Below are 18,374 nucleotides of genomic sequence, written 5' to 3' on the forward strand. Positions count from 1 at the left end.
TTTATCCATCTACTTTGGTTTCACAAGTCTCTTGAGCACATTGCTTTATCATTGTCAATTTATATTATGTGGCATTATCATTATTGTTGGGTCTTTCTTGTGTCAATCCATTGAAGCAATTTGGCATTGATTTCATTTACTCGCAAAGCAACATATTTGGAACTTGTGGAGCTACATTGAACTAATTGTTTCACTTTCCCTTTCCATTGAAAGATATTAGTATTGTTTATTTGAGCATTGTCTTTTATTTTGAGCACTAATATCAATACTTTCTTTGTTAAATTTGGACAACTAGGTCCAAACTCCATGTTCTGATGCTCAGATTAAGAGGCTAATATTTTTGTTGGATTCCTCTTTCTGAGAGGTGTAAAATCCATATAAAAATAGTCTTAATCCGATGAGCAGAACTTATATTTTGAATTTATTATTCTTAATAAATTATATGTGCAAGGTCAGCCAGTTTTGTAATGTAGGCTCACATGCCCAACAGATGTGTCACACACCCTCATTGATGTATATATATACAGGAAAAGTTGGAGAGAATTTCAACAACACAACTCACATCTTTCTCTCTCATCCTAAAAGGTACGAGCTACCTGGAGGAAGAATTTCAGCCACACGTGGGAAGGACGAAGAGGATTTTTCTGCTGCTAGGGTTTCTGCTGCTAGGGTTTCGCAGAAGTTTGACCAGCGTTGACTTTGGTCAACGCTTGGTCCAATCAAGCTGAAAACTTGTGGGAGGTTTGATTTTTGAAGGCTGTACTACCTGGCACAAAAATCGAGGTCAAAGGGTTGACCGTTTTGCTGCTGCGTTGACTTTTAGCTTGCTGCCCCTGCGTTGACTTTTCAGGACAGCGTTGACTTTTGTAGAACTGACTTGGGTTGACTCATCTACTGGTTGGAGGGTTGTTGTGACACATGCTGGGCTGGCTGACCAAAGGAGACTTTGCTGGTTGAAGCATCCTGTTGACCGCCGAAACGAACACATACATTTTTCTTGTTTCTGATTTGTCTTCTGTAAGATCTGCTTATATGTTCTATCTGCATTTTGCTTATCTACTTGTATGATTGCTGTGAGAAAAGTGAAATTGCTCTTAGCATAGAACATCTACAAAACTTTACATGGTATCAGAGCTGAGGTGAAGACAAACTCTATCTATAGCAATCATCATCGAAGGAAATGGATTCCTCTAAGCTTGAATTCAGGGAGAATGACAAGCTGACTGGAAGTGATGACTTCCATGCCTGGAAGATGTTATTAGATCTCAAATTAGAAGATCATGATCTCCTAGATCATGTGATAGGGAAGATTCAAGAACCTCCATCAAATGCCTCTGCTGCTGTTAAACACAAGTATAAGAAGGGAGAAATCAGAGCAAAGCTGCTGATCAGGGAATCCATAAATAAGAGTCTGGTTGCCTACATATCTGAACTAGGCACATCCAAGGAGATGTATGACAAACTGATACTTATGTTCCAAGTAAACAATGTGAACCAAGTGCTATTCCTCAAGAACAAGTTGAAGAATATGAAGAAGGGCCGAGACGAGTCTATTCAAACTTTCTTTATGAAGTTGACCGAAACCAAGAACAATCTGCTAGCTATTGGGGAGACAATAGCTGATCGTGAGATGGTTCTCACCGCACTTGGAGGACTTCCATATGAATGGCAAGTATTCACAACTACCATTCTCAACAATAATACCATCCCTAACTTTGATGAGCTTCTGTCTAGATGTATGCAAGAAGAAACAAGGATGAAGGAATTTGATAATGAAAGAAATGCTAACTATGTTGCTCATTCTCGAAAGAAGAACTCTGGTGGTTCCAAGGACAAAGGAAGGACTAAGACTCAAAAGAAGAAGGGTAAATGTTTCACCTGCCATAGGACTGGACACTATGCTAGAGAATGCCCCTTCCAGAAGAATTCTCCCGATAGTGACGACAACATCAACAACCGAAGGAATGGGAATCGAAGAAATGACAAATCCAAAGGAAAGAGGAAGGCTCACTTTGAAGGAAACAATCCACCTTCTAAAAGGACCAGAAATACCAGGTATGAGGAGTCTAATGTTGTTGATAAAAGAAATGAGTATATTCTAATATCTGCTCTCTCAGCTGCATCTCCGCCCGACACTATGGATGTCTGGCTAATCGATAGTGGTGCCTCAAGACACATCACCGGATTCAAGGAAGCACTTTCTGACATGGTTGAAAGGGATACTAATCTAGAAATTATCCTTGGGGATAATGCCACTTATCCTGTGAAAGGGACCGGGACTGTGACCCTCCACTTGTCTCAAGGACAAGTCCTCCATCTACAAGATGTACTCTATGTACCCAAATTGAAGAAGAACCTTGTGTCTGTATCTGCCATGGAAGACAAAGGATTCAATGTAACTTTCTCTGATGGAAAGGTACTCATGTGGAAGAAGAGCTTCAAGGAAGCTATCTCAATTGGTTTTAGGGTTGGTACACTCTACCAGGTTGGAGGGAGTCCGTTGGGAGCTATGACTTGTGATACTATCCGTCAAACCGAACTATGGTACCGAAGATTTGGACACCTTCATTACAAGGCTCTTCCCGAAGCAAGGAAGGTGGTGACAGGGATGCCTGATTTTGGAAATAATCATAAAGGTGTATGTAAGGGCTGTGCTGAAGGAAAACATACAAGGGGACCTTTCCCCTCAAGTGTCACAAAGACATCTGAGATATTGCATCTAGTCCATTCTGATCTTTCCGGTATGTTGCCTGTAACATCCCTGGGGGGATGTTCTTACTATATGGCATTTACTGATGACTTCTCTCGCAAAACCTGGATATACTTCTTGAAGAAGAAGGATGAGGCTTTATGTGGTTCCGTACCTTCAAAGCCTTGGTGGAAAATATGGCCGGAAAGAAGATCAAGATTTTGAGGACTGACAATGGCACTGAATATGAGTCAAATGAGTTCAAAGACTTTTGCAGAGAAGCTGGCATTAAGAGGGAGACTACCACTGCATATACTCCTGAGCAGAATGGTGTTGCTGAACGCAAGAATAGGACTATTGTGGAAGCTGCCCGTGCCATGCTATGTGACCAGGGTCTTCCAAAGTTTCTGTGGGGAGAAGCTGCAAATACTGCTGTGTACATTCAAAACCGATGCCCTCATTCCGCTTTGGACTCCATATCTCCCGAAGAGGTTTTCTCTGGTAAGAAACCTGATGTCTCACATTTTAGAATTTTTGGATGTCCTGTCTATTTTCATGTGCCGAAAGAAAAGAGAAGTAAGCTGGATGCTACTGGGAAGAAAGGAATGTTTGTGGGCTACAGTGAGACTTCTAAGGCATATAGAGTCTATGTACCTGGTCAAAGGGAAGTAGAGATAAGCCATGATGTCACTTTTGACGAAGATGCTTCCCTGAAGAAAGTAGTAGATCTTCCTAGATCTGAAGAAAACCATGAAGAAAGACCTGGAAATCTGAAAGAACCCCAGGATGAGACTATGCCTGATGTTGAAGGGCCAATGGACCCTATTGATCCTTCCCCTTCTCTAGGAAAGAGGCCATCATGGCTCAGGGACACCCTCAAAGATGCTGAGGGTCATGCTGCCCCAAGGGGAACATTCCGAGAAAGCAAGAAGCCGTGTAGATACCAAGGGTATCTAGCTGCCATGAGTACTATTATACAATCTGAACCTAGATCTTTTGAGGAAGCCATCAAGCATCAAGTCTGGAAGGATGCAATGCATGAAGAATAAGAGGCTATTATGAAGAATGATGTCTGGGATGTGGTCCCGAGACCGAAGGACAAATCTGTTGTCACCGCTAAATGGCTCTACAAGATTAAACATGGACCTGATGGGAGTGCTGAAAAGTTTAAGGCAAGATTTGTTGCCCGTGGCTTCTCTCAAAAGGAAGGAATTGACTATGACGATATATTTGCACCTGTGGCTCGATATACCACCATCCGATCCATCATAGCCCTTGCTGCTACGCAAGGATGGAGTCTTCATCAGATGGATGTCAAGACCGCTTTTCTGCATGGTGCAATAAAGGAAGAAGTGTATGTAGAACAACCTCTGGGATTTGAAGTTCAAGATCGAGACACTTATGTCTGCAGGTTGAAGAAAGCCCTCTATGGGTTAAAGCAAGCACCCAGAGCTTGGTATGAGAGGATGGATAGTTACTTGATGAAGCTGGGCTTCACTCGAAGCAATGCTGATCCAAACCTTTACTTTAAGGTTGTGGAAGGAAAGCCTCTCATTCTAGTGCTGTATGTGGACGACCTCTTCCTGACAGGTGATGACCCTCTCATTCATCAATGTAAGAGGGAGCTTGCTGCTGAGTTCGAGATGAAAGACCTAGGACTGATGCACTATTTCCTAGGCCTGGAGGTCTGGCAGAGACCTGGAGAGATTTTTCTTTCTCAAGGAAAGTATATTGTGAAGCTTCTGGAAAGATTTGGGATGGTGGACTGTAAGTCCGTGTCGACACCAATGGAACTCAACTTTAAGAAGTTGAGTGGCAGCGCTGCAGGGCCTATCTTGGCCAATCCTACTGAGTATCGTCAACTCATAGGAGCTTTGATGTTCTTAGTGAACACCCGTCCGGACATATGTTTTGCAGTGAATACTTTGAGTCAACAGATGGTTGAGCCTCATCATTTTCACTGGGTTGGTGCCAAGAATCTTTTGAGATATCTTCGGGGCACGATAAACCATGGGCTGAGATACACTGCCGGGAGTGTGATACTCCGGGGATATTCTGATGCCGATTGGGCTGGCAGTGTGGTGGATCGTAAGAGCACATCTGGATGCTGTTTCAATCTTGGTTCTGCTTCGATCTCATGGATGAGCAGGAAGCAGAAGTCGGTGGCTTTGAGCACCGCGGAGGCCGAATACATTGCTGCTAGTATGGCCTGTTGTGAAGCAGTTTGGTTGAGGAAGCTCTTTAGTGAGCTGTTCCAACATGTGCTAGATACCAATGTAATACTCTGTGATAATCAGAGTGGGATTCGTATGACTGAGAATCCTGTGTTCCACGACCGATCCAAGCATATTGATATCAGGTACCACTTTATCCGGGATATGGTACAGCGAGGCGCCGTAAGGCTCGATCATATAGGAACTGATGAGCAGGTCGCGGATATTCTCACTAAGCCCCTGGGGAAGGTCAAGTTCCTAACCTTCCGTGAGAGTCTTGGTGTCGTGGAAAGACCCTATGATGTGGGTCCTGTTGGACGATGAGCTCTGGGAGCTCTGGGGGGCTTTGGGGATAGCTTCTCGGAGCTATAAGCACTCATAATGCTTCTGCCCCACCCTTGTGATTATTGAGCTGGTTCGCCACTCATTTAATCTGTGCCCCGTATGCATCCTACCCATTGAGTTCAGGGCTCATGGGAAGTACCTCTCATTTGGCCAATGAGGTGTGGAAAAGCTAGAGACTATTAGCAAAGACTGATGGACGCATCAGAGATTGCCGTACTCTCTATCTAGGATGGCATGGTCCAACCACTTGATCTGGGATCAAGATTTGTGAGGTCTGGGACCTCTGGACTGATTATGTCAGTCGGGGAATGATGTCTTTGTGACTGACCCACTTCTGTTCTGAAATAAAGAAGCCAGCAAAGCAAGTTTCGGCGGGATGACTCACGATGTTAATTGCACAAATAGATGGAGTTCTCCCTAGTTGAGAGGGAGTGTTAAATTTGGACAACTAGGTCCAAACTCCATGTTCTGATGCTCAGATTAAGAGGCTAATATTTTTGTTGGATTCCTCTTTCTGAGAGGTGTAAAATCCATATAAAAATAGTCTTAATCCGATGAGCAGAACTTATATTTTGAATTTATTATTCTTAATAAATTATATGTGCAAGGTCAGCCAGTTTTGTAATGTAGGCTCACATGCCCAACAGATGTGTCACACACCCTCATTGATGTATATATATACAGGAAAAGTTGGAGAGAATTTCAACAACACAACTCACATCTTTCTCTCTCATCCTAAAAGGTACGAGCTACCTGGAGGAAGAATTTCAGCCACACGTGGGAAGGACGAAGAGGATTTTTCTGCTGCTAGGGTTTCTGCTGCTAGGGTTTCGCAGAAGTTTGACCAGCGTTGACTTTGGTCAACGCTTGGTCCAATCAAGCTGAAAACTTGTGGGAGGTTTGATTTTTGAAGGCTGTACTACCTGGCACAAAAATCGAGGTCAAAGGGTTGACCGTTTTGCTGCTGCGTTGACTTTTAGCTTGCTGCCCCTGCGTTGACTTTTCAGGACAGCGTTGACTTTTGTAGAACTGACTTGGGTTGACTCATCTACTGGTTGGAGGGTTGTTGTGACACATGCTGGGTTGGCTGACCAAAGGAGACTTTGCTGGTTGAAGCATCCTGTTGACCGCCGAAACGAACACATACATTTTTCTTGTTTTTGATTTGTCTTCTGTAAGATCTGCTTATATGTTCTATCTGCATTTTGCTTATCTACTTGTATGATTGCTGTGAGAAAAGTGAAATTGCTCTTAGCATAGAACATCTACAAAACTTTACATTCTTGGAAGCAATAGCACTCACTCAAGCATTCCATTTTGGCATCTTTGGTATTAATTTGCATCTAAAATTAATCTCCAAGCATAAGCTTGGTTGATAAAAAGTATAGGGAAAATGACTTTCTTGGAAAGTTTTTCCATCTGGTACGAAGTAAGGTAAAAATGTTGTGACCCTGCAGTTATGAAGGTGGCTTGTCCCCTTGTAGGAACGAAGGCACACGCTGACTTGTAAGACTCAAGAGATGGGTATCATTAATGACACCTCTACGCCCTCGCCCCATCTTTCTTACAGTCACCGCAATTTTTACCCTTTGGTAAGAGCTCAAGAAGAGGACTTCTCATTTAGATTAGGCATTTTAGATTAAAAATAACCAAGACTAATTGCTTTCAAATCTAGTAAAGGGCATCTCATGCTAATACATCTTATGATTTCATTTGCAATTGTCCATTTTACTTGTCACTATTGAATATTTTATGTTGGCGAGCATTATTTCATTTTCCTTTTGCAAGTAGAACACTAATTGATTTTCCTTTTGCAAAATATCTCTATATGCTTTGATTTAGGCATTAATTATATTTTAAAGGAATTTTATATCTTGTATCGATTATCGTGCTAACATCTTTGTCTCCATTTCAGGATTGCTTTGCTTTCATTTTTTGAAGCATTCTACTTTTGTTTTGAGCAAATATATCTTTCATTCTTGTTGAGCAATTTATCTTAAGGCACTGGTTTTATGGTTTTATTATGTTAATGATTTTTATTGCTCATATCATATTTTGCTCATAATTCTTAAAAGTAATCCACTTTCACTTTAACATCTCTCCTAGAACCTCACATTTCTTTTATCTTAATTTTCCATATTAGGGACCACCCCCCATAGCTAACCTAGGAGATAGCTTAAACGGAGAGAGAGGGGATTTAGTGTGACAACCCTTTCTCTTAGTTCCCTGCCACCAACCACACCTTGTGGGGTTGAAGGCTTTTCTCACTGACTTGTAGGTAGGTGTAGGCGGTAGGGTTAACAATAGCCATCATTTCTAGTAGATCTTCTTGCACAAGAAATCGGTCCAATCTCTTAGCAATGTGTTGTGTACCCGTCCTCCCATTGTGTCAGGTAGGAGCCAGCAACTGTGGCCGGATATCAATCAAATTACATTCACAGAAAATGGTTTTGAGCTTGTCAGCAAGTGGATCCAATCTAGGTGTCGTTCCCCAGCATTCCTCCTGCCCAACAATGGCATTTAAATCGCCAGCCACTATAAGTGAGTCCAATTTCAAAAAATCAACATCCATCAGCCTGTCCCAAAAACTATTCCGATCCTTGTATGGGGCATATAAGTTGAGTATGCGAAACCGGCCCACCAGTCCTCTAAGCCTCCTAGAAAGTAATAATCCAGCAAAACATCTATATGCCTTAAACTTAACCCATCTCGGGTTCCATATTGCAGCCAGGCCCCTGGAGAGGCCCATAGAGTCCATAGCCACCATATGCCATGTCAAGAGCATTTGTCTAAAATATTCAAGTACTTTCTAGGCATGAGTCATGGACTCCTGTAAAAGAATGATGTATGGATCAACAAAAGTGAAGAGTTCCCTGAGGGCAAGATATTTGTGCGAGCCCCCTAGTCCTCGCATGTTGAGGGATAGGCAAAGGGTCATTTGATGCACATGTCGGGCAACTATGCTCTAAGGGCGGTGATTCAGTGGTGGAGCTAATGGGGATGTCTATGAGAGCAGAGGTATCAGCAGAAGTAAAGGGTAGAATTTTAGGTCTTCCCTGGAAATGTTTGTTGCCCCTATTATTCCTGCGTCTAATAGTGATATTGAATGTAGAGTTAGGACTAATCTTCGGGGATGTCTGGGGCCGGGGACGTTGTATAGTAAGGGTCCGAAGGTCAAGCGTCGGTTTAGATAGGAGGAATTAGATATCGCCATCAATTGAATTCCTGGGAGACAGAATGGGCGATCCAAGTGAGAGTGGTGTCCTGCAAGTAAGAATGTTACCAGGTAGTGAAGTGGGGTGTGGAGTAATCCCCGCATGAATAACATCCCCGAGTGTATCTGGGGGTGGGTTAGGCGAATATTTCAAAGATTGGGGAGGGGAGGAGTAAGGAGGCATGGATGGTAGCTCGTTATGTAGAATGGGCGTATTCCGAGAGATGGGATCTAATGCAGTGGTAAATAAATGTGCTAAATGGGGGGAGAACAACTCCAGTGGGGGCATATTTAGATGGCTGGATTCGGAATCAGAGGAGTATAAATGGGATGAGTGGGGGGAGGACGACCCAGCAAATTGTGAGGATGTCGAAGGGTATTCTAGAGATCTCTTGCCAGGAGGATTAGGTGAGACGAGGTGTGTGTACCTGTAATATGTCGTTGCTGCAAGTGTTGATCCCCGTGTAGCAAAAGTGCCTCCCATGTACCGCCACCCCCAGACCGGGCCGTGTAAACCATCTTCTTCATGTACCCATGTCTGCAAGAGCACTGTGCCATCAGCTGCCCAGTGTGGTGGCAAATCGGGCAACAAAATGGAATACTCCAAAAGTCCAAACGATGATGTATGTGAATCCTGTCCCAGGCCAGATCAATGTGGGCAGGTAAACCTCCAAAGAGCCCCCATTCTATCAAAATCCATGCGACCCTTTTGTCTCTAGCGCCAATACATTTCGGGTCCGTGTATATGAACTAGCCAATAGCATTCCCAATTTCCATGAAGGCCCATCTAGTCCAGAATTCAATGGGTAATCTAGGGAGCTTAAACTAGATGTACCTGTTCCGGGGGGTATCTCTAAGTGGGTTGAACCCAACATACCATGGATGTAATGACAGAAAACCATGTCCCCTCACCCACGGCATGCCATGAATCTTCTCCAGGTCCTCATGATGCAAGAAGTGAAATGAGGCGACTCACCGTAGGCGCATAACCTAGTATCTTTTTTGACTTATCCTCCACCCAGCTCCTCATCTCCTCCTCTGGTAGATCGGAAAAATACCAGCGTCCTACCAAAGCCCGTTTCTGTAGACTGAGAACCCTGTCCAATAGCATGTCATAACCAAAGCTGAGCAATTGTGTCTGTGGAGAAGTGCGAACCGCCAATCATTTTGCTTAGATTTGGTTCCACTGGATGTGGTGTGTTGTCCAGAAGGTCGATGTTGCACAGCATGCACAACATCTGTGGTAACCTCACTGTAGTATGTGTCATGTGCAGTGTTCTCCACCAAGCGTGATGCCACCTATTCGCCCACCTGCCCGTTTGTACGTCGTGGGGTCGGACTCAATACACTAGACCTGCCAACAACGCATGTTGCCTCCGTAGCCAAGGTAGCATTAATGTATGCCTCGTGTTCCGAGGTGTCAGACGTAAAAAAATCAGGTATATTCATATTCATATAGTAGGATTTAGGGAAGCCTAATGGACCCTAGACCTGCCCAAAAGGACGGTGTAGGGAGACGTTGATAGGCCAGGTATGGCGTAGTAATAGCATCTATTAGAGTCGGAGGAAAGTGAGAGACAAATGGGAGGGTATAAAGAGCAAGAAAAAGAATGTCACGTCTGACAATAGTCTGATCACTTGTCCAAGAAGTAGACCGCATTACCCTTGGAGTACCCATAGAGTATGTAGCCTCAACCACCCCGTCGTCGCCTCACTTCCCAATTAGGAAATAAATGAAATTTGCAATGATCGCCTGATCTGCCAACCCCGCATACACTCCCGATAATACCTACTCTCGAAGAACAGTCCTCCCCTTTCCATACATTAACAATGTCGAGAAAGTTGAAATATCTGGATAGTGCCAATCTGGAACTAAAAAGAGCGTCGGAAAACTAGTGCATAGCTAGTCCAATAACCCCCCAGCAAGATCAGTAGCCGGAAATGTGGGCTTCAAGCGCAGCAATAGCAACAATCACAGCCCAAACAAGTCCACCATCTATTGCAGCATCGGACGCCAAAGTCCTTGCATGGTATCATTAAAGCATTTTCTTACTTGAAGTACAAGTTTCTTTCATTGCAAGATGGATTTGTATCTTATTACTCATAATTTTAATTGTTGATAATCTCTTGATCTATTGTACTAACACTCTTCTTGCAACATTGCCTATCTTATTGGTTAAAATACGCAACTAGGGCCAAATTCCACTTTGGACAACTCATTTGATGGAGATGATAGTTGCATTGAATTCCTCTTTTCGAGAGGACCAAAATCGACCTAAAGATCATCAAATTTGGACAAGCAGAAATGTGTTTTTGAATTTATGCCCATACATGTGTAAATTGTCAAAGTCGGCCACATCAATCATGTATGCTCATGAAGCCCAATCAATGTGTCTCTTGACACTCAACGATTTGTATAAATATAAGAGACCTCCATCCTCATTTGGCACCTCACTCACTCGCACATTCTTCTCTCTCATCATCTAATTGGTTCGTACAGCTTATTAGGCACCTCTTTTCCTCACACATGTGGTAGCATAAGGACAAATTGCAGGACGAATTACAAAGCCAAAATTTTAGAGACTGTTGCAGGTTTGACCAGCATTGACCAGGGGTGGTTTGACATCCTTTGACTGCAGTTTTTGTGCCAGAATTTCGTTTTTGGCAGGCCGCATTTATTGGCACAAGAACAGAGACATTTCATTAACTTTGACTGCAGACATATCACAGGGTTGACAGTAGAGTTTGACCAAGTTTGATCGTTGTTTTCAGGACTGTTTTGGGTTGACTTTGACCACCTTATCAGGCCGAGTTTGACTAGGTATGACCAAGCTGCTTTGAGGACATTTTGTTGTTTCTTTGACCAGCGTTGACTTTCTGGTTAGGGCTGTTGACTACTACAGAAAGTTTCAGATTTCACAGGGCTGCTTTAATCATCATTTGCCAAGTCAATTTTGAATTTATTGTACTCTCTCTCTACTGAACATTTGATATAATAATAATAATAATTGATCAAAGGGTTTTCCCCATCTTGGGGTTTTTCCCTAGCATTCGCTAAATCTGGTGTCCTCTTGTCTTGCCTTGTCTTCTGCTTTTATTGTTCATGTTCTATCTATAATTACTGTCAATGTGATTTATGGTTAATGTGATTGCTATTGGAAAACTAAATAGGAAATTGTCATTGGGCTGCTAAAGGAACATTGAAGTAATTGTGCTAAGCATAGAACATACCATTGTTAACTAAAATTAACATTATAGCTTGATATCGTTTTGTTATTTTGCAAATATCGTAATTCATCTTTGAGCATTGTGATAAGGCACCGGTATCAAATCTCTATATCTTATTGAGTGTCATATTGACCTAATCGAAACTATTTTCAATAATCCACATTGCTCATTAATAATCATACTTGCTAATTAACCTTAAATCAAGTTATTTAGAGAAGTAATTGTCTTGACTCTTATCCTTAGTCTCCTAGAACTTGTTGTTCCAGCAAGTTTTCTCTTTCATTTAGCTTGTCTAGGAGAGAACTTAAACGGAGTGAGTAGGGAATAGGTGACTGCCCCTACTCTGAGCATTGCACCTTAGGTGTACACTTTGGGCGACAACATGACAGACTTGAATTTTGTTGTATATTAGCATTTGTACAAGGGCTGTAAAGGGCCATGATCCCTGGTATGAGAGCCTTATGATTTTCTTATTGATAGACTGATAAGGAATGTGTTTGGACCAATAATTTTTGTGTACTATTGTTGATTTCACTGCTATTATATACTGTTGTGCAAAGTTCTTTTTTGGTTGAGCATCTATAGTGTGTTTATGTGCTTAGCTAAGGCATATACCAGACCTAGGGTGACTGGAAATTTCAACATTCTTGATGTTAAACCATAGCCATCAACAAGCATAGTTACCAGATTCACCTTATGGCACCTTGCACCCACACTGGAACCTTATTGTATTTGGAGAATCTCAGATATGTCTTCAAATTCTTTGATTTTTCTGTTATTTTGGATCAGATCCGTTTTCTAAAATCATATCCATTTCCAGTGACAAAATTCGCACAATGAAACATTTATGATTAAGAAAAACATCTGAACTTGTTTTATGTTACGCTGGCCCATTCTTAAGTCGTGTGTTTCGTTCACGCTGTCCATTCAGCTAAAATGTGAATCTGAAGGCTATCTTAATCTCCCCAACTAGAAACACCTAATTATCTCATCTGCATCATTTGTAGGTCCTATCGCTGCATCTTAATGTGTGTTGTTTACATGTCTTGCTGTTGCATCATATTATGTGCTGTTTACAGGCCTTATTACAGCATCTTGTAGAATAGAAAAGCTGAGAGAGATTGTCAATGTCATGATCAGGTATCAAACAACAGTAAGATATACATATCTTGTGTCATCTTAACATAAAATCTCCTCCTCACTACCTTAAAAGAGCTAATCAAGATCCATTTAACATTTTTAACCCTAAAACAATAACATTGCACCAAAGTACAGTATAATTTTAAAATAAATTTTATAATATATGAGTTTTTATTTTTTAACATTGAATAATTTATTTCCCCAGCTAGGATGAACAACGACAAGCACTCCCACCTACCCTCTGACAGTAGCAGCCAATCCGAAGCATACATGGGAGCTCTGCCACCTGTCCCACACACAAGCTATGATTAAACAGAGGTTATTGTGGAAGGTGGGTGGTAGTAGGTACTTGGGCCATTTATGGAAACAGCTGATGACCACCACCACTGCCATTCTACTCCAGTCTCTGATAACCTCGAGCCGGCTCTGGACATCCTTCAGTTGTGTGGAATGGATCAAGGAATGATTATCGTGATGCCTGTTTTCATCAGCTCAGTGTGGGAGGTATGCTATGTCAATTCTTCAACGTATTATTTGCGTCCATTCTGCATCTATTTTATGAGTGGTAGGTAGGCAAGGGCTCAGTCCTCTTGCTCTCGGCCCCTGTCACCTGCACATTTCTCTGCCCGCCTTGAGCTTCTGGTTCCCACTTGGTTCAGCTGTGCGCAGAAGGACTTACCATGCCGAGGGAAAGATGTTATCACGCTGGGCATCAAGGTAGAGATGGCTCCTCTGGTTCCAAAGGTAAACAGATGACCTCCACTCAAGGAGGACACGCTAGCGGCTCCTCTTCATGAGTGCAGAACCAAGCTCGAGAGTCTACAACATCTTCTGCGAGCAAGTCCCCACCCAATCTCACAGAAGAAACTGAGACTGTAGAGTAGGAAATTCGGGGGGAGCATAGAGTGATTTTTGACTGGGGTAATAACATTGAATTAGGGAATTGGATTCCCAATACAGGTAACACAAGGGCAAGAGAAACAAAATACTGGAAAACCATCGACCTATATTGGCATATGAAAACACTAGTGGGAAAGCTGCTGATGTGGAGGACAGAAGCCAAAGGAGAAATTCCGCTTCAACTGGACAAAATTCAACTCCAATTGAAGGATATTAGTGTCAGGTTGCCAGCACCAACTCAGCCAGAGCACCATCACCAGGCCACTCAGTGCTGCTCTAAGGCTCCAGCATCAGGTGGATCATCCCCTCCTCCAGGTGCTGACTACCACATAACAGATTAGTCTTCAATCTTTTCTATGTCTTTCGACTATGAATTTAAAATAATTAGGATCTATTTCTTTTTTTGGCTAGTTACTGGTTTCTTTGAACACATGGACTTCTGTCATGATTTTGATGTTAAACTTCTCTTGGACATTATGGATGAAAAACTATTACAATGCTGCTAGTCTGGTTTCCCAAGTGGCAGGCCAGAAGCACTGGTAATTTTGTATGGTTCTGCTATCTAATTTATAATGACACTCTAGCTTACAGAAAAAACACATCAAATAATTTCGCAAGAGCTACATTAAAAGATGACAATTTTTTATTTTTATTCCTTTCCATTTTACTAAGTTGCATTGAATAGAACTAAATGTTTGTTTAAAGCAGGAGCAAATTAACCTGAGGGTCAAAATAGTTGGATCTTGCATCAAGATCCCGGAGACTTTCAAATAAAAATAACTCAGCCTCTGGTTCAGTAAATAGAGCAATAGAATGCAACATTTATGCTTATGATATGTGCAGAGTTGGAAGTCAAGAGAGACTTCTTTAGAGTTTAATTACATTATTCTTTCTCTGAGATAGAAGGCGGTGACCTAAAAATAAATTAAATTTTAAATCTATATTTAAAAAAAAAAAAATAGGGTTAGGGTTCCAATTCATCAATACCTAATTTCTGGACAAATGTTGCACCTGCACCAGATTCTTTTTCCAGTTCTGACCACACCCATGATTCATGTAACCATGGTTACAAATCAATTCTTTATGGTCAGTGCATTTTCTCAGTAGAATTCATTAACTCCTGGTAACTGAATCCATTTCTGTTTTGGAATGATTCTATATAGTAGTTGCTTTGCCTATCCTTGGCATCAATTTGGAATAGCACTAACCCCCAACGACCAAGGTGTATCTCCCTTATTGTGTTGCAACCCTTCCATGGGTAATCCATTTGACATCAATGTTCGCTGCCCTGGAATGCCAATCAAGCTGCCTTCTACCAGTTGGTCAATTCATCTTCCCAATTCCTATAAAGCCAAGACAAATCCATTAGCACTAGTCTTCAAGGTAATTGCCCTCTCACAAAAGAAACCATTGGCTTTCTTTTACATGTTGGAATCAGCCATTTTATAAACAAAAGCACCCAATCTTTATACCAAGATTGGAGGATAAGTCAGTGTGAAGCAGGATCTGGTCAGGATCTAGTCCTTAAGTGAGCTTTTCTCACGAAGACTTTTAACAATGCCTTGATCTCGAGAAAGCAATGCCTTTTGAATTAGAGGTAGAGAAGGGAGATTTCATAGCTGTAGGATCAATCCCAAGATGCTACAAGATTGACATTGGAAGCTTCATTATCCTCCCTAGCCACAAATTCCACTTCTGCAGCCTCTTCATCAACTTCCATGGTGGTGTTACACCCCTTCCATGGGTAATCCATTTGACATCAGTGATCGCTACCCTGGAATGCCAATCAAGCTGCCTTCTACGAGTTGGTCAATTCATCTTCCCAATTCCTATAAAGCCAAGACAAATCCATTAGCACTAGTCTTCAAGGTAATTGCCCTCTCACAAAAGAAACCATTGGCTTTCTTTTACATGTTGGAATCAGCCCTTTTATAAACAAAAGCACCCAATCTTTATACCGAGATTGGAGGATAAGTTAGTGCGAAGCAGGATCTAGTCATCAAGTGAGCTTTTCTCACAAAGACTTTAGCAATGCCTTGATCTCGAGAAAGCAATGACTTTTGAATTAGAGGTAGAGAAGGGAGATTTCATAGCTGTAGGATCAATCCCAAGATGCTACAAGATTGACGTCGGAAGCTTCATTATCCTCCCTAGCCACAAATTCCACTTTTGCAGCCTCTTCATCAACTTCCATGGTGGTGTTACAAAATCCACTTTTGCAGCCTCTTCATCAGATTTCATAATTGCTAATAACTAGTCTTGGATCAGAATCATAGCCTTTCACTTTTTCCAGATCCATTTGGGATCAATGGTGGACTGAGATTCCCAGTCCTATAAGTGTGGGAACTACCTTTTAAGCAAGTTAAAAAAAATATAAAAGGAAACTGAACATAGTTTTTGCTGGTGCTTGTGATGGCTGCTTGCACATCCACCATATAACATGTTATATTCATAATCAAAGGAGGCTTTTAATGTCAAAAATTTATATATTTAAAATCATAATGAAGTCTACACAGAGAGATTATATTGACTTTGGAGAACGAAAACATAATACCAAATTTTTGATATAGTAAGGTGCATTCATGAAAAAATTGGAGTCCTACTGGAGCAATAAAACAAATTAAAAATGAAGATTTGGCCTTTTTCAAAATTTCCAGAAACTCGGGCAACAATGCTTGACTTTTGGATTATTCAAGAGAACTGGATATTTATCCTATTTTCGATAGTGTTAATCATTAGAATTATATAAGGGAAGAGAACATGGATCAAAATAGCAATGGGAGAGCTTCCAAGTTGAATTTTGGGTTTACTAAAATGCCATTGAAGATAGTTGAGAAAGAAAGGAGGACAGAAAATATAAAAAGTCCACCCACTGCCAAATTAGGGCAATGGGGCTCAAAAGGACATTTACTGGTAATGGCAATGCAGTAGTGCCTAAGGCCTGTCCTCAAAAACAAAAACAAAAAAAGACAACAAACAAGAATCTGGACTATTAAAAGGAAAAAGAACAAATTAACAAAAGTGAGGGGTAAAAGCAAATAGGAAAACCCTAGTCAATCAAGTAGAGACCAATCCTGTATAAGAGGAGAGAGAGAACAACCACTCCTGTAGCAGAGAATGCTGGGCATAGGCAAAACCTAGTCAATGAAGAAGAGACCAATCCCATATAAGAGGAGAGAGAGAACAACCACTCCTGTAGCAGAGAATGCTGGGAAGATAGAGCAGAGGTGAAGAAAAGAATGTGGAGATGAAAGCGTCTCATTCGCAACATGGTGAGGATTAAAATAATCAAACGGGAGAAGCTGCCAATAGCTGAGCTAAACGAGTAGCTGATGCCGAACTAATCAAACGTCGTGCAATTTGCTGATTTGATCAGAACAATGTGTTTTGTGCTGAAGATATAATCAGAAGGTTTTGATGCATCAGTATATTACAAAACTTAGATTTGTTTTACAACTATGTAAAGTATAAAATAAAATAAATAAATAAAAATAAAAATAAAAATGATGGTATGTTCGGTTCAGGTGAGTAGTTTTAGGGGGGTTTGTACGAAAAACCTGGGCAAATTTGCTATGCAAAGAGCTGATATGAGATGCGATAATGGGAGACAAAATGGACGGATGCGTTGAATGAATGAATCTGGGATGTGGTTGGGGAATCCGGGATATCGTGTTTATGGTTAAAATATATGATCTATAGCATTATGTGCTTTGCTTGATTAATTTATTTGTTTGCTGTTATTGCTCTGCCGCAATAAAGGGAGGAAAGAAGCATTAAGAAATTTTCTGGAACTAATTCAAACTGACTAGGAGGAAGGAAAACGCAAAAAAGTGTTCTAATCATCCATGGATCATCATGACAAGTGAGGTTGCAGAAATATTTATCTTGTTCGGTCTGAGTCGGTGTGAGAATCAAATAAATACCTGCCGAAAGCCAATACGTTCGGCAAGGTGCCAAAGGTGGTCCATAGCTCTTCCCTCCGAGAATCGATCCGGCGACGCGTCCGGGGGTAAAGGAGTTACATGCTTCTTGTATATGATCCCATACGCCACAGAGCCTAAAACTCCATATATGACCCCGACAATCAGAAGACATTTCACAGCACTGCTGGTGCTGGCGGTGGAAGTAGCCATCCAATCCTTACGGTTGTGACTGTAGAGGGGAGATAAAAACCGGTTCGAGTGAATCGATCCTGGGTGGAGGAAGAGGGTGGAGCCATAGTTTTATATATAGTGTCGTCTGATTCGATGCTTCTCCTTCTCTTCGCGAGCTTGCTCCGAGTCCACTCCACTTTGCGTACTCATAACTACTTACCGACATAAATTTATGAATATTTTAAGTTCCTACATTTTTCATCATTTTATTAAGTTCCTATTTCACCTCCTATTCTTTTTATCAATTTCTGAAGTTCCTATTTGACCGAGAGGTTGTGAGGTTGCTAAATTTGGAATTTACCTAGACATTAGTGGCTTACGCTTGCATACAAGTTACAAAAACTAAATGAATACCAGTATAAAACACAACGTTCGATATTTTTAAAGGAGTAGTTGCATAATTCTACAAAAAGAAGTACAGAAGAGTTTGGATTCTCAATCCATCAATCAATTCGGTATTGTCCCGGTGTCATGTATTGTATGTGGCACTT

The 18,374-nt window shown here is 41.4% G+C and overlaps 1 protein-coding gene across 1 annotated transcript in view; it reads right to left on the minus strand.

The window, feature by feature from the left end:
* The window catches only part of LOC149141578 (uncharacterized), a 318,849-nt gene extending 300,790 nt beyond the window's left edge, over positions 1-18,059 (minus strand). The window contains exon 1 of the mRNA XM_089446868.1: positions 17,653-18,059. Within this exon, the coding sequence (XP_089302994.1) occupies positions 17,653-17,862 (210 nt within the window). The 5' untranslated portion in view covers positions 17,863-18,059. The remainder of the gene's footprint in view (positions 1-17,652) is intronic.
* Between the last annotated feature and the right edge of the window lie 315 nt (positions 18,060-18,374).

This window comes from Pinus tabuliformis, chromosome X (assembly GCF_031772625.1).
Source record: "Pinus tabuliformis cultivar Carrire ecotype Pingquan chromosome X, CPIR1, whole genome shotgun sequence".
In the NCBI taxonomy this organism is placed as follows: Eukaryota; Viridiplantae; Streptophyta; class Pinopsida; order Pinales; family Pinaceae; genus Pinus; species Pinus tabuliformis.